At 39.8% G+C, this 23,245-nt stretch overlaps 1 protein-coding gene across 6 annotated transcripts in view; it reads right to left on the reverse strand.

Moving 5' to 3' along the window:
* arhgap32b (Rho GTPase activating protein 32b) overlaps positions 1–23,245 on the reverse strand; it is a 118,700-nt gene that overhangs the window by 20,157 nt on the left and 75,298 nt on the right. For 2 of the 6 annotated variants that reach the window (XM_026328039.2, XM_026328043.1), the window contains 8 exons: positions 15,001–15,087; positions 12,468–12,605; positions 11,120–11,212; positions 10,073–10,195; positions 9,585–9,662; positions 6,123–6,204; positions 4,397–4,453; positions 3,335–3,409 (listed from right to left, as the gene is read on the reverse strand). In XM_026328039.2, the coding sequence (XP_026183824.1) occupies positions 3,335–3,409; positions 4,397–4,453; positions 6,123–6,204; positions 9,585–9,662; positions 10,073–10,195; positions 11,120–11,212; positions 12,468–12,605; positions 15,001–15,087 (733 nt within the window). Of the gene's footprint in view, positions 1–288; positions 502–3,334; positions 3,410–4,396; positions 4,454–6,122; positions 6,205–9,584; positions 9,663–10,072; positions 10,196–11,119; positions 11,213–12,467; positions 12,606–15,000; positions 15,088–23,245 lie in introns of those variants that run through there. The other 4 variants (XM_026328040.2, XM_026328041.2, XM_026328042.2 and 1 more) reach the window with 4 other exon arrangements.

Below are 23,245 nucleotides of genomic sequence, written 5' to 3' on the forward strand. Positions count from 1 at the left end.
ATGTTAATGTTATAAAAACAGAATGGAAAAACAGGGCACCACATGCGCAGGAAGAATATTTTACTACATGCTCATACTATGACCATGTAGAATACGGTTACCCGGTAATGGTGTCAGGTTGTACTTCTTTACAGAAATGACAAAGCATGTCATACATTGAATTGCTGTTACGCACTGAGATGAAAATAATATGTGCAAGGGAAAAACTATAAGCAATCCAAGTGGAGGATCTGTATCTAAAACAAACTAACAAAAAGAAAAAAACTCCGATCTAAGCCATATTCTTACCTTCGCCCCATAACGCGGGACCTGCCTTAAGGCTTTATGGCTGAGTTTCAGGAAAGTCCAAAGGACAAATATGCGCTTGTCTTCGTCTTTGACTATCAGGACACCTATAGAAAACAGCGACGACACGTCCCCTGAAAGCACCGAAGTCTGTATGACCAGAGGGGCCAGTAACAGCTGAAGGATCAGAGACCACAGACGTCCTACTGCTGCTGCCTTCTCGGGCTATCGGAAATATGGGAACTACCATTAATACCATCCTTAAAAGCTGCGGGTACTATTTAGCAAACAGAGCAGTGGTCGGGACTAAACAAGTAGTGAATCTGTTAAAGTACAACATTTCATGTGATAATTGCACTCATTTTGGTAGATTTCTGAAAGGTAGCCTACTACCTAAAGCAAAACAAAACGTTACGGTCCCGTTCGATCCTCTATGCTCTCATATCCAAGGTACTTATTCGTACTTTTTTACAGAAATACAAAGCATGTCATACATTGAATTGCTGTTACGCACCGAGATGAAAATAATATGTGCAAGATTACAATTAAATTGTTACCACCTCTTGCGACCGCAATAAGCTGAGATATGAAGTGTTACAATGAGTCGTTACAAATGAGACTTCCTATTCAATCCATTTGGGGTTTGTCAGAGCGACTCAGTCTGGTTTAAAGTTTTTAAAATTGCCCAGCACTGAGTCAGTGATCTCTCCCCTTGGTCCACTGAAAGCATGATTACTAATGACCTTAGTCCCAAAGTCAAAATGTCAAAACAGAGTCCAACTAAGTTGTTATTGGTCTGCAGTCAGTCAAGACTGCAGTCAGATTCTTCCACTACATGTGACTGCTTAGACATTTGTCTGCACCGCAGTACATCTACACAATTACAGTACTTAAGTAGACTACAATTTGAAGGTACTTGTACTTTACTGTGTATTTCCACTTTATTCAACAATATACTGCTTCTCCTCTACAATTAGCACTGAGGTTTGTCCATTTCATCTGAAGAGTGATCATGCCAAATTCCAAATGTCGAAAACAGAAATGTGTAACAGAACTGTTTTTTCCCTCTTAATAATTATCTCATGTCCCCTACACACCGCAGGCACCTTTATAACTTCCCAACTGGCTCCACCTTAAGGAGATACAACAGTAAACTACTTACATCACTTACATTACCACGTCAGTAATAATCTATGTATGTCATATTTAGGCAGAGGACGTGTCAAAAGATTTACCACTTTTAAGTTTTACTGATAATATTGTGTACTTCTACTTTATTAATTTAAACTTGTAAGGGAGTATTTTTTGCATCATTCATTTGTACTTCCCTTAGGTAGAGGATCTGAATAATTCTTAAAGTATTGCCCATTTTCCATGTGTATATAACTGCTCTATAACATTTGCTATTCTGCACAAAATATATGCACAGATGAAATTTGCTGAGAAAGTCAAACTAAGTTCAGTTTGGTCTGCACAGCACAGAATATACTGTTTCCAACACTAAAGCACAGACAGAGCAGAAAGCAGGTGAAATGACAAGATCTGAAAGCACAGAATGAAACCTGCAGCATGACATTTTGCCTCTGAACTTCTTTGTTATAAGATATATCTTTAAAACAGAGTCACTGTCACAAAAGTGGGGACATTTTAGTTGTGAGTGACCTTGTAAAGAAGTGGAGCAGCCGGTGGAGTTCGCCTTTGAGACAAGCAAAGCACCAGTCATACAGTATATAGAGGAAGTAATTAGCTCCTGCCCATATGTCATTTACCATATAACAGGATGTCAGCTTTATGTTAGATTAAGTTAATAATCCATTTGACCCCGAGGTTTGGAAAGAATCTTGCCAAGTTCAATGTACAGGAGCAGAACCATGCTGCTTGAAATATAAACATGGCTGTAAGACTGAATTCTTACCTGCTGGCTATACACCTGTAAGAACAATTCATGTGATAATCTGTCATGTAATAAAGCACTAATGTGAAGGATCACAAAGATGATGCAATTTTACTTTGTGTAATGCAATTGTAGACAGCCCACTTAAAGAAGCAGACATAAGAAGTTATCTTTGTGCTTTATACAACATGGGTGTTAGAACATAATCAAAAGCAGCCTCCCCAAAACAAAGGTGCATTCTACAACAATCTCTTATTGAAGCTCCACAGCAACACATTACACAAGGGAGCTTGCATAGTTTCACAGCACCAGGAAATGACTGGAGATCCTCTGGAACAGGAGGACAAATCTTTCTCTGTCTCACACATTCTCTCCCCATTTCCCTTCCTCTCTCCTTCACATAACCAGCTGTCTTGGCTCATACATGCTGACAGCTGGCCAAATCACTAGTCCCTAGACATGACGAAGGCCTTCACTAAGGAGGGGTAGAGGAGAGCTTTACATCTGGGTCAGGAACTGACTGGTAAGGCCGACTGGGCTATGTGAAGAGGAAAGAAGTCTGACTATCATTTTGTATTCAAAGTTGGCAACTCTTCATTTTCAAACGACATCAACAAAACAGCCATTTTTTACCATGAAGAGTACAGACTGTTTCCAGTTTTAAATGTGAGACAACACATGGGTTGAAGGACTGATAACTTCTAATTTTTTTGGCGTTCTTTTTAACTGGTGAAGTGCAGTATGTTAACAATTTCCATGGTTTTAATGGGAACAGCAACAGTTAGTGGTGAGCAGAGTGGATCCAGCAGAGCAAGACTATTTTTCCAATGCTGTGCAGCTCCCTGCAGGAATGTGCTCTTTCAGTCACCATGGAGCAGGAGACAGATTCGTACAGTTGCAGGACAAAGCTTAATGCTCAGTGGATGGGTTTACAGGCCCCTCTCATTGTAAAAGGATTAAATAAATCAAGGCTGGTCGAGACCCAGCACCACAGTAGCCCTGCTAAAGTCTTTCAGCTTAACCCAAACAGACATACACAAACACAGCTGGCCATCATCCAGACACAGGGTACATTCAGCAGCTTTGACTCTGGCTGGTGGAATTAGTTTTTGGTTAGGGGGTGGTGGTGTAACACTCCAAGGGGCTTTTGTCTACCTGAACTTAGGCTGTAGTGGTTTAGCAGGTCGCTCTCCCATGCACTGTCCTGTATTACACTCTCCATTTCCAAGTCTGCATGCGGCCCGATGGACAGATGGACCAACACACAGATGGATAGATGGATGATGGAGACATGACAGAATCGGCAGAGGGAGAGAAGCACTTCAGGTTAGAGAACAGGGAAACCATGTACATTGAGACTATGAGTTCAGAAGCTTTGCAGAGAAGTGATATTGTGATGAAATAAAGCAATTACAGAAACACTGCATTTATCAATAAAACAAGTCTTTTTAAGTAAGAGAACGTAACTTTCACTTTGAAGTTATAATCCTTAAGATTTTTGAAGCCCATGTTATTCCTATTTATGGTCTGCAATTTTCTTAGCAATAGCCATTCAATATACTTACATTTTGTAATTATATCTCTATAAAGTCATTTTTATTCTGTGGAGGAAATGATACATTGTGTAATCCAGTAGTTCCCTTCATAATGTTATCTCACTGCTATGAGCCTCACTGTTGTTTACTGCTGAGTCTCCTAACAGTGTATTAGTGCTGCACTAAGTTCCTGCTAAAGCCCAACCCAACCTTTCAGACTATGGTGAGTTCACATAAAATGCTTTCAAATGACCAAGCACAGTCACCCAAGGTTAGTGCTCACTACAATGTGTGTCTACAAGACAACAGCCATTTTGGGCTTTTTTTTTAATATCAGTTATAAATATGTCAAAAACCAAGCTTTTATAAAAGACCAAGTGCTACTACTTTTACTGTATGCATGAATTCAGATGGCAGTTGTTTTTGGCATGACAATGCGACAAGTTAAGATTAAGACAAATTAGCTGCTACTTTAGATTAGAATTCCAGATTTACACTTTACATGCTGAACTAACAGATGCCACTGGTGTAACCAGGGTAAAAGTTTTAAGGATTATAACTTGAAGTACAATAAACAAACTTGCTATAAAATCTCTACACAATGTTCAAATGTGCATGTATTTGTTCCTGAGCCAGCATGGGTGGTGTGAGTGGATGGGGTAGATGAAGTGTGTATACTAACACGCACAGGGGGGGAAGAGACTCCAAGAAGCAGGCTGCAGGCCAGAGCAAGGGGATGCTGAGGTAGAGGAGTCATAGTCAAACGTAACAAATCAAGACACATGCTAAGACTAGTGTACATTCCTGTGTAGTAAGACAGTAACAATGCACTGAGACAGTAGAGTTGCAGTGGTGTTATGACAGAGGTTAAACACCTGCAATTTGTCCTGTCACTCATAACGAACTTGAAGCAAGACCTGCTCATTAAGAGTCACATTAATATTACTGATAACAGGGCATATGCAGGTTTTAGAAAACCAAAAATTAAATGTGTTTATTACTATGTACAATACAAGCCTTGATTTACGTAAAGACCAAAGAACTAATACATTTCTGATTAAAGATACAGTAGCAGGCATCAATAACATAAAATGAATGAATAAAAACAGGCAATTGAAGAGAAAATTATCTGTTAACTGTATTCAAAATATTTAAATTATACACCCGACCTGCAGATACTCTGTAAGGGGAAAAGCATGATTGACAAATAAGCACACATGCAACAAACAAACAAAAATAAAAAACAATGCAACATTGCTTAGAAGCAGAAAGGTTATTGAACCAGATTAAATCAAGCCTTGGACCATGGAGTTTGCTGTACATGCACTTTACTAGTAAACTTTACATGCCAAGATGCATTTCTAATTAGTCACTAAGTTTGAGAGAACTAAATCCTCAACTTGACTGGCATGTCAGATAAAATGGGTATCCAACAGCACTAGCAACGCGGCAGTTATTTTGATATCCCATTCTCCATAACTGTAGATTTTTTGGGGTTGGTGATTTTCTGTGTGTCATCACTTAAACCTGGGATCTGAGAGACTTTTTGATGGTTAGGGACCACAGTTCTGCTTGCCCACCCTAAAGCCAGCCAAATGGCTGTGACACAGTCATAGTGGTTCAACCAGTCTTTGGATTGGAAGATGTGACATGGAAAAAAAACTGGGCTTGCTCATACCAAAATGGCAGTAATTTATTGTTTAAGTTCAGGTTTAAGTTCAGCTGAAGTCTGTACTGCAGTCAGCCCATGTTAACTGTTTGTTTTGAGCCCCAAACTGTTATAGTATACATTTGTCTTTGATACTCTTGGGACTGGGCAATGCCAAAATATATTGAATATTGAATATTGAATATTTGAATAACCAAATATTGAGTAACCACTGATTAGCACAGTTATTTGCAGTGGACTTGCACAGTTCTGGCTCAATATTGCATGAATAACAGGCTATTTCAGGGAATGATGTGTTAGAATCATGGGTCTATATATTCAATTTCAATTCCAAACTACGCTTATCACTACATAATGTAGAAAACTGCAGGGTTTGTACATAGAAAACAAATATCCACAGTATATCTCCTCTGCATTCCAATCATTTTTGTATGACTGATGAAATAACGGTGAAGAGATATTTTACTTTAAATTTGTTATTGATCTATTGCTTTTATACAAAAACCAGTTAATGCAACAAATCTGTCAGATCAGGAAAAACATTTGTCGGCAAGTTAATATAAAGACACACACGCATGCACACACGCACGCACGCACACGCACACACACACACTATCATCTAGCACATGAATAATAATGTCCTGAAAACGCAGCCATATCAGTGAGATATTAACTGCCATAAGTGATAACTTCCTTCTACACAAATTTCCTGTGAATTTTTGAAGAAGAAGAGGAGTACCTGGTTTTGGCACCGAGTTGGTCATGGACTGTGGCACTTTATCATTTATAAGTTCCACACACTCGCTGGGAAAGAAGCCAACCTGGATAGAGTGGAGTAGTAGACACAGTGAGGTGGGAGGAAGTACAAGCAGAATTGTAGTGTGTGTTTTGTTCCTTGTGTAGAATGATACTAAAGAAAGACGGGACAGGGCCTGTTCAGACTGTATTGTCACACTGCTGGAATATGTTCACATTTAAAAAAAATTCTTATTTTATTATTATTTTACACATATCTGCTAACTAGGTTTACACACTTACTGCTTACAGAAATGGTTATTTATATATATAAGCATTGCTATATTTTTTGTCCACACATTACATTATAGTGAGTCCATAACTGTATCTGTGTATCTGCTCCTCTTGTGAATAGATGCTGGCACCAATGCATACGATCTTCATAATCACAGACTGACCACCTGGGATGTCCTGTCTAGTCCTCAAGGTCCACTGTCCAGCTTCTTTTCCAACTATTCCTGCCCCTGCAGCTTCTGATTGGCTGAACACACCTGGTGATTACCTGGTAATCCAGGTAATCAGCAGTGGCTTGGGCAGAAATACACTCCCTCAAAAAGTGTTGGAACAGTGAGGCCAATTCCTTTATTTATACTGTAGACTGAAAAGATTTGGGTTGGTTTGACGTCAAAAGACAGAGAGAAGAACAGAAGAGATAATGTTTCAGCTTTTATTTCCATGTATTTACATCAGGATTTGTTACCAACTTAGAAGATTGCACCTTTTGTTTGAACCTATCCATTTTTTATGTTGAGCAAAAGTATTGAAACATGTGACTGACAGGTATGTTTTGTTGCCCAGGTGTGTCCTATTACATTGACTATTCAAACAATAAATGGTGCTGAATGTCTACACTCAGTTTCAGATTTGGGTTTTGCTGTGCAGACTGCATTTATAGTTAGATGTGTAACCAACATGAAAACCACAGAGCTGTCTATGAGTGAAAAACAAGAGAAGATGGAAAATCAATCAGAGCCATTGCACAAAGTTTGGCCATAGCCAGTACAACCATTTGGAAGGTCCTGAAGAACAAAGAAACCACTGTTGTACTAAGTAACAGACTTCAAACACGTAGACCAAGGAAAACAGAAGCAGTTGACAACAGAAACATTGTGAGAGCTGAAGACCCTAAAACTGTTAGTGACACCAGCAACAACCTCCAGAGGGCAGGAGTGAAGGTTTCACAATCTACTGTTTCCAGAAGACTTCATGAACAAAAGTACAGAGGCTACACCAGAAGATGCAAACCACTCATTAGCAAGAAGAATAGGAAGGCCAGGCTGGAATTTGCCAAAAAGCATAGAGACGAGCCTCAAAAATTCTGAGACAAAGTTTTATGGACTGATGAGACAAAGATGAACCTTTACCAAAGTGATGGAAAGACTAAAGTTCGGAGAGAGAAAGGATCTGCTCATGATCCCAAACATACAAGCTCATCTGTGAAACACAGTGGAGGTAATGTCATGGCTTGGGCTTGCATGGCTTCTTCTGGGATGGGCTCATTAATCTTCATTGATGATGTAACACATGATGGCAGCAGCAAAATGAACTCAGAAGGCAAGAAACATTTTGTCTGCCAATTTAAAGAAAGATGCAACCAAACTGACTGGGAGATCCTTCATCATGCAGCAAGATAATGACCCAAAACACACTGCCCAAACAAAAAAGGAATTCATCAGGGGCAAGAAGTGGAAGGTTTTAGACTGGCCAAGTCAATCTCCAGACCTACACCCCATAGAGCAGGGGTCTCCAACTCCAGTCTTCAAGGTCCACTGTCCTGCTTGTTTTCCAACTATCCCTGTCCTACCCACTGCTGAATCAGGTGTGTTCATCTAATCAGAAACTGTTGGGGCAGGAATAATTAGAAAACAAGCAGGACAATGGACCTCGAGGACTGGAGTTGGAGACCCCTGCTATAGAGCAGCATTTTACCTGGTAAAGAGGAGACTAAAGGGAGTAACCCCTCAAAACGAACAACTGAAAGAGACTGCGGTGAAATCCTGGAAAAGCACTACAAAAGAAGAAAGACAAAAGTTTGGTGACGTCAATGAGTTACAGGCTTGATGCAGTTATTGCAAGCAAAGGATTTGCAACTAAACGTTAAGGCTTATTGACTTTAATCTATTTTAAGTCAATCTGTTCCACCTACAGATATAATATCCATAATATTAATATCCACTATTACAAATAATGCAATCTTCTAAGTTCTGCATCAGATCCAGATGTAAATACCTGGAAATAAAAGCTGAAATGTTGATCTCTTGTCTCATATTCATATATCTTTTGATGTCAAACCCAAATGTTTTCAAATGCAAAAATAAAGGAATTGGCGTCACTGAGTGTAGTTGGAAAACAAGCAGGACAGTGGACCTCGAGGACTTGAATTTCACACCCTGTGTGGTATTGCAGGTGTCTTTGTCATACATTTATCAGTTCACCAACACCTGCCTGTTTGAGCTTCAGGCTGCCTTTAGTGGGAAAGTATAGAGTGTAGATCAAGATTTTCAAACTGCTGGCAATCAATAAGATCAAAATCAATGTGTATCAGTGGAAAAAACCTGCTCTATCTCTCTATGCGTTCAGAAGAAGCATGGTAAATCCAGAGGATGGCAATAGTCCCCAGTCACTGATAACTTGTCTGAAATATAAGTGATCAGATAAGACAGTGCCTTCTGGCTGCCACTCTGCCAGTAAGCCTGAATGGCAAGACTTACAGGTATAGAATTTCTTCCTTGTTCTCCCAAACAGTGTTGTCATGCTGAAGATAACAACGCCAGATGAATTTGTTCACTATAAAGACTATAATTTGGAAGATACCCATTTGATTTGTGTAAGACACTGCCGATTTATCATTAAATTCACATTACTTTGGAATGCATGCACAGAACAAGGAGTGCGACTTTTGTTCTCCATGACTTTGACTGTAAAACATTCATCCATGTGTACTTTAATTCCCCTTTGCACTGTATATTCATGCTTTGTCCTCAGAACTGGTTTTCCTATTACTTGCACAATTCATGCTTAAATGTATTTGTATTGAGGGGAGAAGCACACGTTTGAAAACACTTGCAAACTGTAACGTCTGTCAAATATATGTGTTTGGGGCAAAATGCATCATAGTTGTGCATGTTAAGCAGTTTTAGTGTATTATAGGACAGTGGATCTTGTAAGAATATGAATCAGTTCAGTATTATAGCGTGATGCATTCATACTGTAATTTGCTCAAAAGCTTCACATAAAAAGGCCTTTTTATCTTACTTTGCCTTTTGGGTCAAACTGAGTATTTGAAATCTGCTTTACCACTCAGTTTCTCTCCTAATCCATCCTTGAAGTACCTCAAGTACAAGTCTAATGAACAGTGTCCAGTGCCTAAGTTTTGTCCCCTAGGGACATTTAGTGAGCTATGCACCTGAAAGCCATGTTTGCCTCTCCACCATGTAGTGTCTTCTTTAGGGGGCATGTCAATCACTGATACAATGTCCCCAACCTGCAACAAAGGGAAGACAGATGAAAGGCATGTATGGTTTTCCCCTTAATTCTTGTTGATGGAACGATTGCAAAAAAGTGAAGCAAGGCTTTAACTTTGTGAGAGTATAATTTCAGTAAGATTTGTTCCAAGCAAAGTGATTTGTCCAGGCGTAGAAGTCTAAAACCTGGTTCAGCTACCTATTCAGGTGCTGAGCACATGTATTGGAAAGGACACCTTTATTACTCCTTCAGTTCTTTTTCCTTTTCTTTCTTACTGTCCTTCAAGTTCAATGTTATAAATTGTTATGCAGCAAAAGAAAAAACAAACAAACAAAAAAAAAACAACAGCAGATGAGACGTGTGAGAAACTCTAATATTAGTATAACTAAAAACACAGAGACAGCATGAGTGTATGTTTGATGTTATCACCTCAAAAGACAGCTCATCTGAGGCCTGGGCAATATAGCGCTTGATGACGTGGGCAGCAGCAATAGCTGGCACATTGATGGATGACTCTTCGTGGACCAACAGATGATTCCCCTTATTGTCAACCTAACACACATAGACAAAGCATACACATCATTCCAACAATGCCAGCCATTGGTTAGCAAATTTCTATGGTTACAAAATACAGGAAAATAACGATGAGTATAAATGAGTATAATTGTCATGGAATAAAAAGTCATTCTGATGAAGTGCATACTATTCTGCTTTTATTGGGGTTGTCAGATGCTGTCGAAATCTGTTGATTCTGAGGTTGTTACAACCCATGTTTGACATTTTAAACAAAACACAGGTCACATATAAATAGCTGGTCATAACCAGTCACACAAGGACTAAGGTCTGCATCTAAAGTTACACTAGCATCACTTTTACACTACTAAAAAATAAGACTTTATATAAATTTGTGTGCAAAGTGTAGCAGCTAGAAAATTTCTTTTCTACTTTTTTATAAGATGACCAAATTAATTGTCTACGTCTGTACAAGACAGCAGTAATACTGCAATAATCTAAAGTTATGCTGTAGTAACAGCATTGGTTCCCATACTTTTTTTCTTCAGGGGCATCCCTTTGGAGATATTTTCAAGATCCTCCCCATTCCTTATTCCTTATCCCTGTTATGCTATCAGTGCTCAAGCTGCAATAGCTCCACGCCCACCCTGAGGTTTCTCCCAGTATGCCATCAGGATTCATTAGATTTTTTTTCTCTTTGCTGCACATCTCTGCAGTGTATGCTGAGTGTTCACACAATTCAGGCATCGGTTCTCTAACTAGCAAAGACTACTTTCCCCCACTGTGCCGGGGCATTAATGATTTTCTTCATTAATGACTGTTTTATGTTTTCTTTCAAAACCTTTTAAGGCAAACACTTTAAAAAAAATGGAATTTGGATCTCCTTATAAATCCTGGAAATATATATTTGCTCTGCCAAAGAGTCAGTGTATTCTTTAGAGAAAGAGGACATAGCAGCCTTACCTCCATCCATGTGAGGGCAGGCCCACAGTTGATCTTGTTGTCAGCAATGGCTGAGAGGCGGGAGAGGTAAGCTAACAACATCTGGGAAACTGACTAGCATGGAACAAAACACACACAGTTTAGAGTCATTACACTGACACATTACTCTTCAGACAGTACCAATTCAGTACTGTAGTCATCCACTACTAATGCACCAGCTACTAAACTTGTAATTCCAAACACAGCTGCCTTCTATCAGTATAAATAATTAGCACTAAATGTCTCTGGCACCTTTTAATGTGTGTTTGTTAAGGAACAAAGGTAGATAATTATGCAGCTAAAATGGGTCGCATGGTAAATCCCCTAACATGACATTTGCAGTAACTCATTCATATTACAAGGGAAATGTAGTTTTATAGTTTTGGTGCATCATGTGAAAATTTAAACTAATGGTGCCACTAAGTCTTTACCAAGAAGAAAGGGGAAAGATATGAGCTTCAGTTCTGAGGGCCAAGGTTATCTTGTCAAAACCATCAGGTCTCTTTAGGGACCTGACAGTTAAACTCATGCTGGACATCATCACTGGTGGACCATAAAATTCAAAATTTTGCTGGAACAGTGGATCCTATTAATGCACCTACTGGTGAAAGTATAGAAGTATATAGCAGTCAGTTAAACTATCTCTCTGTCTTTAACACACACACACACACACAGACACACACACACAAAACTTGTTTATCCAGTCGGTGACTAGGTTTCATCTAGCTCAGAATCAATTTCACAGGGCTCACTGATGATTCATTCATTCGATTCAAAAATTCCATTTTGCTTTGAATCTTTGTTGAGAACTGGTCACTATGAAGAGAAGTGTTCTGCAGCTATAGTGGTGATAAAGTATCACAACTGGAGTGCGGAAGCTGCTGAATTAGTCTAAAAATGATGTCTAACTTGTCTTTGCAACACAACCACAGCTTTCACTCCTTTTATAGAGGATGTTCACTGAATGGCAGGTAAATGTGTTCTCTTCCTGACAGTGTAACCATGAAAGCTGAGGGATTTCCAGAAGATGTACAGGGAGATGCAGAGTGACTCGAGCAATAACTCCTGTGAATACACAGTATTAGACAGGTGGTCTTAATGTTCTAAATTTATTTCATTTGGAGGCTGATTAAGTACTGGGCAGTGGAGGTCAGAGTGCAAACAAAGCTGTTTGATATTTAAGCAAGGCAAGGATCCTGAAAAACTAAAAATCAAAATTAATTTTGCATACTATACATGAAATAATTTAATAAGCCACTAGCAGTTCCCGGGATTCATTTCAAAATGTAAAGAGTGTGGTTAGGAAGTCTGAAATGCTTTCAGTTAGCACCTCGGACTGATCAGTTAGACTGTCCAACCGAGGCAGCTCAGGCAGCTGTGAGAAGCGTCTGTCATAGATGCAGAGGTGCAGGTGCTTGTCCAAAACACGGAAATCCTCATAGCTGCGCTTCACAATCCAGCTTCGACCCTTTGAAATGACAACAAAAATGTGAGTGCAACGAGCAAGGAACAAAGGCAGAGGGCTATCTATTTGCAATACATTGTCTTCTTCAGAGTGAAAAGCCGTACAAACCAATCCATAAGTGGGTGGATAAAGAGCTGAATGTGAGCAGTGTTTCCTTTAATTCCCTCCTTTAATGCTATATATTGTGTAGACCTGTGCCTTGAAAAATGAAAATGCACAAAAGAATGTTTGCACTGCTGTACACTGTCTGCAATAAGTATATTACAAATACACTTGATTAGCTGCAACAATCAACTGAAAAATGAGTAACATAAAAAAACAAAATAAATCCATATAATACAGCACAAACATGAAAATAGGACATTCTGGCTAAGTACTTTGATGATACAAAATCAGAGTGAAAGTACATACAATGACACTGCAAGTATCACAGTTTAAAAAAATAATCCAGTTGTTGGAGAGCAAAGCATTAAGCTTATTCCTAACCAGGGTCCCAGGGATCTGCTGGAGCCTATCCCAGCTTTCTTTGGGTGAAAGGTAGGGGTACACCCTGGACAGGTTACCAGTCCATCACAGGGCCACATAGAGACAAACAACCTCACACACTCACACTCACTCCTATGGGAAATTTAGAGTCACCAATCAACCTGACATACATGTTTTTGGACTGTGGGAGGAAACCGGAGTACCTGGAGAAAACCCACGCAAGCACAGGGAGAACTCAGAAAATGGGTTGCGAACCCAGGGCCTTCTTGCTGTGAGGCAACAGTGCTAACCACTTATCCACCGTGCTGCCCTGTCTCAAAAAATAATTAAATTAAAAATAAATATAAAAAATAATATAAAACAGAAGTCCTCCATTGACTTGTACTTCATTCTTCGACATTGAAAACAGCTTTATAACCAAAGCATATCACTGGCTTTCTCAATACTTCCTAGTAAAATGCAGTGGCTACATGCCAACAATGTAAGTGCAAAACAAGAGAACGCTATCCCAAATTCACCAAGGTAAATATAATTTTGATTTAAAAAAATGCAAAAAATGAGTGAGTGACTCCATGGATTTATTGTTTTTTTTCCCACCCAGTGCTCCTAACCTCAAAACCTCACTAGAGAAACTAGTGGTGGAAAATGTCTTTGCTTTGATTTGGCCTAAAAAGATCTGTTTGTACCGAGGCCAGAGCTTGTGTGACTGGGACTGCAGTGCACCACTCAGCCCACTGATTCCAGCTCTGGAAAGTGCTGGCTGGGAAAGATAAAACTGGGAGGGCTCTGTGGGCTCAGCTTTCCTGCCCCACTTTCAGATGGTGTTTCTAGTTACCCCTCTTTCTGGGTCTTTGTAAGTGAACCAAGCTTGCTGTGCTACTTTCTCTGTTTAAAGCAAAATCAAGGCCAACTCTGCCAGTTTGCCAAAAAGAGATGGTGTTGATTTAACAGTTTTCTGATGGCCGTGAGTACTTGGAATTTTCAAGTATACACAACCACATACTTGTATGGCATTGCCAAGGTCGTGCAAATGAAATATGATCTGTAGAGTGATATGCATGAAACCAGAATCAAAAATGTCACTGGAGGAGGCAAAGCATCTGAGCAGCTGGTGTGCATGTGTGCATTCTACTTCAAGGCTTTGCCCAAATTTGGGTTAATTAAATTTCTTGCAAAACTTTGTATATGATGTAATGTTATCTGATTTGGCTACTACTTTCCTCTGACATCCCTCCTTTAAAAGGATTTTGAGAAGATGACTGAACCAAACTTTTCTACTTTGACAAGACCTCTGCAATAAAACTAAACCAGCATTGCACAACTAGCTGTAGAAGATAATGACCATGCCAAAAAACAGGGAAAACTTCATATAGCCTCTGCCCAGAATAATAAAACAGGATATTTGGATGGATGCTGCCACCAATAATGGTTGCCATGAATAAGTGATTGTTCCATTTAAATAGAAACACTTAAAGATAGCATCCAAGAGATCAACATAAGCAATAAAATCTGTACAATTTAGCCAAAGTAAAATGTACAGTACTTAATGTGAAGTCTTTAGCCAACCCTTCGGCTTTTATTACAAAGCCATTTCTATCCAGCATTCTTCAAAATCAGTCACCCATCCTGGCTTTCACCCACAGTTCTTTCCAGTTCAGTTGCAAATCCCCACATTACTTGGAGTTTTGAAACTATGTTAGGTGTTTCAGTAATATCTGATTTGTGTCAGCACACAGAGGTGCACACATGTTGCATTTATCAATCATCTGTTGGTTAGAAATCACTTTCGAGAGGGTTTTAGAGTAAAAGACTGTTTTTTCAGATTAAGTGGACACTGTGTTGTGGAAGGTTGGGTATGTTCTGTATTTCTGTATGACTGTGCCATTAAACACCATGGGAAGGTCCCTCTTACCTGACAGTAAATATGAACCAAGTACACCAGCTCCTTAGACTCATAGCCGTTCCGTGTCACTTCACAGTGTTCATCCCCGAGGGACAACTGAATGACACATAGAAAAGAGAGGCTTGTGCATTAAATAGGCATCTTCCAAACACAAACTAAGAAAATTAAATTAAAATTTAGCCACTGATGATGAAGATGAAATGTATTTTTTAATCACAGTACTAATCTACTGGTCTAAATAAAAGAACAAGGGGACAACACAAAATAACTGAAGCTGAAGCTGGGAAGGGTTAGCTCAGTTAGCAACTGTGCTAGCACTAATATGAATTCTATAGACAGCTGTGTTAAGGAATAGGCTGCTGGCAGGTGTTTTCTTTACCATATCCATCATTACAACCTAAGCTATTGTGTTATTGTTTTAATCACCAGACATGCCCTTGTCTGAAAGAAAAAGATCACACACCTTAAAAGAAAACACAAAAATCAAATCTTACCCTTTCATGCTTTCTCTTAAAAAGAATAATTTGCATTCTGCATCTCTATACAAGGTTATGGTCTATTGTATACTTGAATAGCACTTTTCTACATTCAAAGTGCTTTTAGACTATTTGATCATTCACCCATTCACACTCCCAATCACTCACACACTCAGACACTGATGGGACAGCCAGCAACCTGGGATTCAGTGTCTTGTCCAGGGACACTTTGACATGTGGACTAGTAAACCCAGGTATCAAATCACCAACCCCACGATTCATGGACAACCTGCTCTCCATTCTAAGCCACAGGCACCTCATTTTATGCATATAATGCAGAAACCAACACAAACAAATTAATTACAGCATAACACAAATGTTCTGCTGCCATACTTTACATTTATTAAACTGCAGACTGAACAGTGTTGGGGAGAATACTATTGGTTTAATAACTTTTCTCAGTAAAGCCGTCCCATGGGCTCTCTTTGGTCTGGTCTGTCGACCTTGTACACAGATTAACACACACAACTTTAAACTCAGATGGAAACATGACAGTCAAATCTAAATTAGCATTGTTTTTGTTCTGTCCCACAACACAGCTGCAGTTGGCTACCAAGCACCATGACACTGAAGATGTAACCATTTCAGTGCCATTTATGCAGAACATTCTAGTTTCTAACTGCAGAAAAGTGAGGCAGAGCCTACAGCCAAAACATTGCATATTCCCGAATGTTCCAGTTTTAGTTCACTAAGTTCCTGTAAAAGACAGGGGTTAATAGGCAGTTATATGCCTCACTCATACGTATAGAAGAAGACGAAGACAATGAAGACGAATTATTAAAATACCACACCTGGTTTTGTACACATACAAACTTTTTTGCATGCGCGAGTGCCTGTTTCTTTGTGCACCATAGGTTTCTACATGCTCATATCTCACCTCTCTCCTATATCTATTCTGATGATGGTTTTCCTATTTAAATTAGAAATGTTCTGTTTTCACAATAGCAAGCATAAAAACAAGGCCTGAGGTATTTATGCACTCTGAAGGTCTGCTAAACAAGTATTGTCTAAACAGTGTCAGTGAGGGGAGAAAACACATGGAAGTGTTTGAATTCCCATTAAAGTAGACATGATTTAAAGACAGTTGTTAATGGAGGGTGGTGGTAAATAGAGCCTTCTCAGAAAAACAATACCATTTTCTGTGGCTGTGTCTCTTTTCACAGCCACAAACTACCATGACAGAAAATGACCTAATTACCTCTGAGCTGTTCCAAATCAGCACCAAGCAACCCTGTTTTGAACTTGATGCACAAGCAAAAGCTACACCCCTCACATTTTGTAAATAGTTTATTATATCTTTTCATGTGACAACACTGAAGAAATGACACTTTGCTACAATGTAAAGTAGTGAGTGTACAGCTTGCATAACAGTATAAATTTGCTGTCCCCTCAAAATAACTCAACCAACAGCCATTTATGCCTAAACCGCTGGCAACAAAAGTGAGTACACCCCTAAGTGAAAATGTCCAAATTAGGGCATAAAGTGTCAATATTTTGTGTGGCCACCATTATTTTCCAGCACTGCCATAACGCTCTTGGGCATGGAGCTCACCAGAGCTTCACAGGTTGCCACTGGAATCCTCTTCCACTCCTCCATGATGACATCACAGAGCTGTGGATGTTAGAGACCTTGCACTCCTCCACCTTCCATTTCAGGATGCCCCACAGATGCTCAATAGGATTTAGGTCTGGAGACATGCTTGGCCAGTCCATCACCTTTACCCTCAGCTTCTTTAGCAAGGCAGTGGTCATCTTGGAGGTGTGTTTGGGGTTGTATTCATGCTGGAATACTGCCCTGTAGCCCAGTCTCTGAAGGGAGGGGATCATGCTCTGCTTCAGTATGTCACAGTACATGTTGGCATTCATGGTTCCCTCAGTGAACTGTAGCTCTTCAGTGCCGGCAGCAATCATGCAGCCCCAGACCATGACACTCCCACCACCATGCTTGACTGTAGGCAAGGCACACTTTTCTTTGTACTCCTCACCTGGTTGCTGCCACACACGCTTGACACCATCTGAACCAAATAAGTTTATCTTGGTCTCATCAGACCACAGGACACGGTTCCAGTAATCCATGTCCTTAGTCTGCTTGTCTTCAGCAAACTGTTTGTGGGCTTTCTTGTTGCATCATCTTTAGAAGAGGCTTCCTTCTGGGATGACAGCCATGCAGATCAATTTGATGCAGTGTGCGGTGTATGGTCGGAGCACTGACAGGCTGACCCCCCACCCATTGAACCTCTGCAGCAATGCTGGCAGCACTTGTACGTCTATTTCCCAAAGACAACCTCTGGATATGACGCGCACTCAACTTCTTTGGTTGACCATGACGAGGCCTGTTCTGAGTGGAACCTGTCCTGTTAAACCGCTGTATGGTCTTGGCCACTGTGCTGCAACTCAGTTTCTGGGTCTTGGCAATCTTCTTACAGCCTAGGCCATCTTTATGTAGAGCAACAATTCTTGTTTTCAGATCCTCTGAGAGTTCTTTGCCATGAGGTGCCATGTTGAACTTCCAGTGACCAGTATGAGAGACTGAGAACGTTAACACCAAACTTAACACACCAAATTGAACGCTCCCCTTCACACCTGAGACCTTGTAACACTAACGAGTCACATGACACCGCCGAGGGAAAATGGCTAATTGGGCCCAATTTGGACCTTTTCACTTAGGGGTATACTCACTTTTTTTGCCAGCGGTTTAGACATTAATGGCTGTGTGTTGAGTTATTTTGAGTGGACAGCAAAATAATACTGTCATACAAGCTGTACACTCACTACTTAACATTGTAGCAGAGTGTCATTTCTTCAGTGTGGTCACATGAAAAGATATAATAAATTATTTACAAAAATGTGAGGGGTGTACTCACTTCTGTGAGATACTGTATTCTCTTGACAGAGCAGCCAGCAAGAGCTATAAAGACAATCTTCAAAAGAAAGCCCATGAAGGCAGACATTTTCACAGAGTGCAAAAAGGCTCACTTCCATTTCACTAGTAGGCTTTATGGGTTTGGACCTACAGTAGATTTTGGGAGAAAGGACAGCTGCCCAGTGCCAACTGTGACTGAGGAGACCAAAGTAATTGTTTTTAGTGACTGGGATTACTACTTTCGGAAAAGAAGTCGTTGTGTGGGACAAAAGCATTGCTGTATTAATATAACATGCAATTATACTCAAAACTGCACTGTAAAAACAAAAAACAAAAAACACATCTAAGAGTCTGGTTAGGCTGTAGTGGTGCTTTAAAACAAATGATCATCAAGAAAGCAGCATGGGGGCAGTGTCACTGTAAGATTTTAGCATGCTGATGTTTAGCAGGTTTAATATATGACATGGTCCCTACTTAAGCTGTGCTTAGTTTGCATGCTGTTAAGAAAGCTTAGAAGCTGAAATATTGAGTTTCAGTTTAATGAAAGTGATTCAGAGTTGAATGTGATTAATCACCTTCACACAAAAGTGAAAAAACTGCTTTCTTAATTGTGCTAGTTTCTGTATATTTCTTTATTATGATCTGCTGCTTCCTTAATTTCAATCTGAAGAAGCCTCCTGGGAAAAACAGTGAATGTGAGCGGGAAAGTTGAGCTCATTACTATCTGGATGTCCCAATATCTCCATAAAAAGCCTTCAGTTAATCCAGAATGCCAGAGTCCTGACAGGAACTAGCAAGAGAGATCATATTTCTCCTATATTGGCTTCTCTTCATTGGCTCCCTGTAAAATACAGAATAGAATTTAAAATCCTTCTTCTCACATACAAATCCCTTCATAATCAAGCTCCTTCATACCTTAAAAGACCTCATAGTACCATATTATCCCAATAGACCACTTCGCTCTCAGAGTGCAGGTCTACTTGTGGTTCCCAGAGTTTCCAAAAGCAGACTGGGAGGCAGAGCCTTTAGTTATCAAGCTCCTCTCCTGTGGAACCAGCTCCCAGCCTGGGTTCAGGAGGCAGACACTCTCTGTACTTTTAAGGCTAGACTTAAAACCTTCCTCTTTGACAAAGCGTATAGTTAGGGCTGGCTTCAGGCAACCCTGAACCATCCCTTAGTTATGCTGCTATAGGCCTAGACTGCCCTTGAGGACCATCGGTGCACTGAGCTCCCCTACCCTAACCCCCCCCTTCCCCTTCCCCTCCCCTCCCCTTCCCCTCCCCTCTCTTCCTCTCCTCCCACCTCATGTATATTCCACCATTGAATGTTACTAACCTTGTGTTCTCTCTCTCCCCTAGTTTGTGCTCTCTCCCCCTCTCTCTCTGTTCTCTCTGTACCTTCTGCAGGTGTCCCTGGTCCTGGAGCTGTATATCGCTGATGTGCAGTTACTGGTCCCACCAACCTGCAGTGTCTATTTGTTGTTTATTGTTGCTGTTCTTTTCTCTCTGCTCTATCCACTCACCCCAACCGGTTGAGGCAGATGGCCGCCCAAACTGAGCCTGGTTCTGCTGGAGGTTTTTTCTTCTGTTAAAGGGAGTTTTTCCTCTCCACTGTCGCCAAGTGCTTGCTCATAAGGGAATTGTTGGGTTTTTAGTTTTAGTTTTTGTAAAGTGCCTTGAATTGAATTGAAAGTCACTGCTTTAATTGAAAGCTGAACTAGTAAACTTAATTGAACTCCAAAAGACTTTACTCGGGGTGTTTGACTCACTTTCATAATGATAGGTTTTGACACAAATACACAACTATATTATGTAATATATTTCATTATATGACATAATCATATTCTAAAACTATTTGTTTTAGTGTCTGCTGTTTACTTTTCCACCAATAAAAACATGTGAGGTCTTATATGATTGTATGTATACAATATATGCTTATTGGCCTTTAAAAATGTGACTTGGTTTTTGACTTCTTTCTTCTTTCTCCAAATGGTTTTTGCAACAGTGACACCGGAATTAACCTGTGTGCTTCTTCTGTGTTTTTAATTTCTTCCTGTACTAACTACTGCATTTATCGTTACTGATTATTGTAAGTACACTTAATGGAAAAAGCTTTCTATGTGTGGTTATAAGTTAGTGTGTCACTGTTAAATGAAAATGTCACTTGGGAAAATAGTATCTGAAGTCAGCTGCAGCTCAGAAATGTTTCATTGTGTGTATGTCAACAACAATATTAAATCAGTACTTTAGAATACTAGTTTAGCCATATCTGTGTTATTGTTGAGTCCTCTTTTGTGATGCAAGCCATGAGTCCCAGATCCAGCAAATAAACCACAAAAGTGTTTCTGTATGTGGATTTTAAAGCAAAGATTAACCTCACAATCTATGAAGAAACACTTTGTTCTGTGATCTTCTGGCAACAAATGAAAACTCATGTATTGCGTTGAGGTTCAAAAAGTCTGATGTATGAATGAAACAAGCACAGCAGCTTACTTGTCACTGTTGAAAACAACACAAGTGATGCCTTAGGTATCTTCTATCTCAAACACAACATCTGGTCTCTCTGCAAACTTGGAATCACCATGGCGAGTTGTGAAAACACACAGAAGCTAATAATATGATTGGGGAAACCAGTAATGCCACTTGGAAAGCACACACAGCAACTGCATGAACTTAGTGTTTGACTGGCTGTAGAAAAAGGATTCTACTGAGCATTGCACTTGCAGCATTGCACTCCTACAACACTGTCAGAATTGTGATTGGGATCAGGGATCAAATGCAATACATAAAGGTACAGGGAAGTGTATATTTTACCATGTAATTACCATATGTGTTTGCATGTTTTTCTTGTAAAACATGAATGTGAAAATATCTAACAAATGAAAGCATCAGAACAATAGATGCCGTGATTGTTTTTTTTTTTTCTTTTAAAAAATTATTGTTCCTTCTCAAAACCTGGCCTTTAAATCCAGCTGACGCAGACTCGAGTGACAAATGTATCAGACTTCATCCAGCTCCCTCTGTACAACAATCTTTCATTTACTGCATAGAGTGATACTCATCACCAGAAAATTTATATAAAATTACTGTTTCACCTTAAGTGATAAAAATGTATGTATAGTGAAATAGTTTGACTAAACTTTTTTAGCTTCAGGTTTGTGGGTGAAACTGCACTTTGGGAGGAGGATTTCAGATGTCAGTTATTTTTAATTTTAACTAAACTTTTTCAGGAAACAGGAAACAACTTCCAACGGAACAAAGATTTAGAGATTGTATATGCAGGACTCCATAATAATCTTTCATCACTACCACTAAAAGGTGACTTTAAAATATTTGCTTTCTGCTAGTGCTTTCAATGGTTCAAAAGGTCAAAACTGCTGACTTCAGCAGTATGCACCATATAAAATTCACAGTGTATGAACAGAGTACCAAAGTACACACGTCTAATCTTTTGCGATAAGGCACTTGTCACATGGTGAGAGTAAAAATATGTTCAGACATTAGCCCCAAGTGTTCAACTGTCTACATGTGCTGACAGAGCTTTCCAAGCTGTAAAATAACAGAACTGTAAAACAAATATTTCTGAATCTATTCTTAGTATTTGCAGTATCGCTTTCAGACCAGTGCCTGCTCAACATTTCAGCAAGTGCTTCCGCTTTTAGCCAGTAGTTTATCCAAATTACAACTTATGATGAGATCCAGAGCCCAAGCCTGGTGCATCCAGACTGAGCAGCATGCTAGACAGGCTGTCCGCCATTCTGGGCTTGTTTCCCGCAATGCATGCAACACACCACATTATAATTTGATTTCAATCCAACTTGCACTGCACTAGCACACATTGTTCCCAGCAAAGGTGACTGCAATCTTGCCACTCCTTGGTCAACTGCATTTTCTTTAACCATAAGTACCAGAAGAATGAAGTGAGAACAGGTTGTCTTTAACAAAATAATACCAATGACAAATAGCTATTCTAGATATAGGGGGCTCATGCTGATACGATGAAAGCAATCCACATGTATCAGTCTGTCTGCACTTTCTTTTCATTTACATTATTGTAAGAGCAGACTCAAAATTAACAGGAAGGGAAATACTACACAATGATTATTTTCCAAAGAAATGGGTGAGAGACCAAGGTCAAGACCAAGTTTGTGTTAACAAAGGCTTGTGCAGAGGAAAAGAGCTTAATCCAACAGCCATGTTTTGAACACAAGCAATTTTGATGAATCCTACAGGCAGACAAAGACAAGGGGGGCAGTGCTCTGATAACTGGAGAGCAGCAGCAGAAAAATGAAAGAACAGAAAAAAAATAGAAAGACTGTACTTACAGCAGTTTAACTCTGGTTTTTCTTTGTTCCTTGTTTTAGTTCCTAAACTTCCCTTCTCTCCATGCCATGGAGCTTCATGCTCAGTGTTTGCCCTTCCTTAACACTCCAACACCTGTCCCCAGTCTCTATTTCTCTGTGCAAGTGTGTGTTAATTGAGTGTGAGAATGTACATCCCGTCTCGCAGAGTCCCGTTTTGCTGGGCTGGAACGCAAATCCCCTCGGCAGGACATAAATGTCAGCTCTCCACCTTCTTTCACATACACTGTAAGCTCTCTCAGTGTGAAATTCAGAGACAGGGGGAGGCAACAATATTAACAGCAGCAGTACTGTTGGAGGATGAGAGGTAGGAGCGGTTTGGTGGATTCCTCAACAGGACATCTTTCATCATTTCATTTTGGCCTCTCAGTCATAACATTGTGATGTCCCATCCTGATTTTCTTTCCTTGTTTCTCTGGTTTGTCTCCTTTCTCTGATGCCTGGAACCCAGCAGAACCTGAACACTCAGTCTGATCAGCAGCAGGAGAAAACTGA

Source organism: Mastacembelus armatus, chromosome 14, assembly GCF_900324485.2.
Source record: "Mastacembelus armatus chromosome 14, fMasArm1.2, whole genome shotgun sequence".
Classification (NCBI taxonomy): Eukaryota; Metazoa; Chordata; class Actinopteri; order Synbranchiformes; family Mastacembelidae; genus Mastacembelus; species Mastacembelus armatus.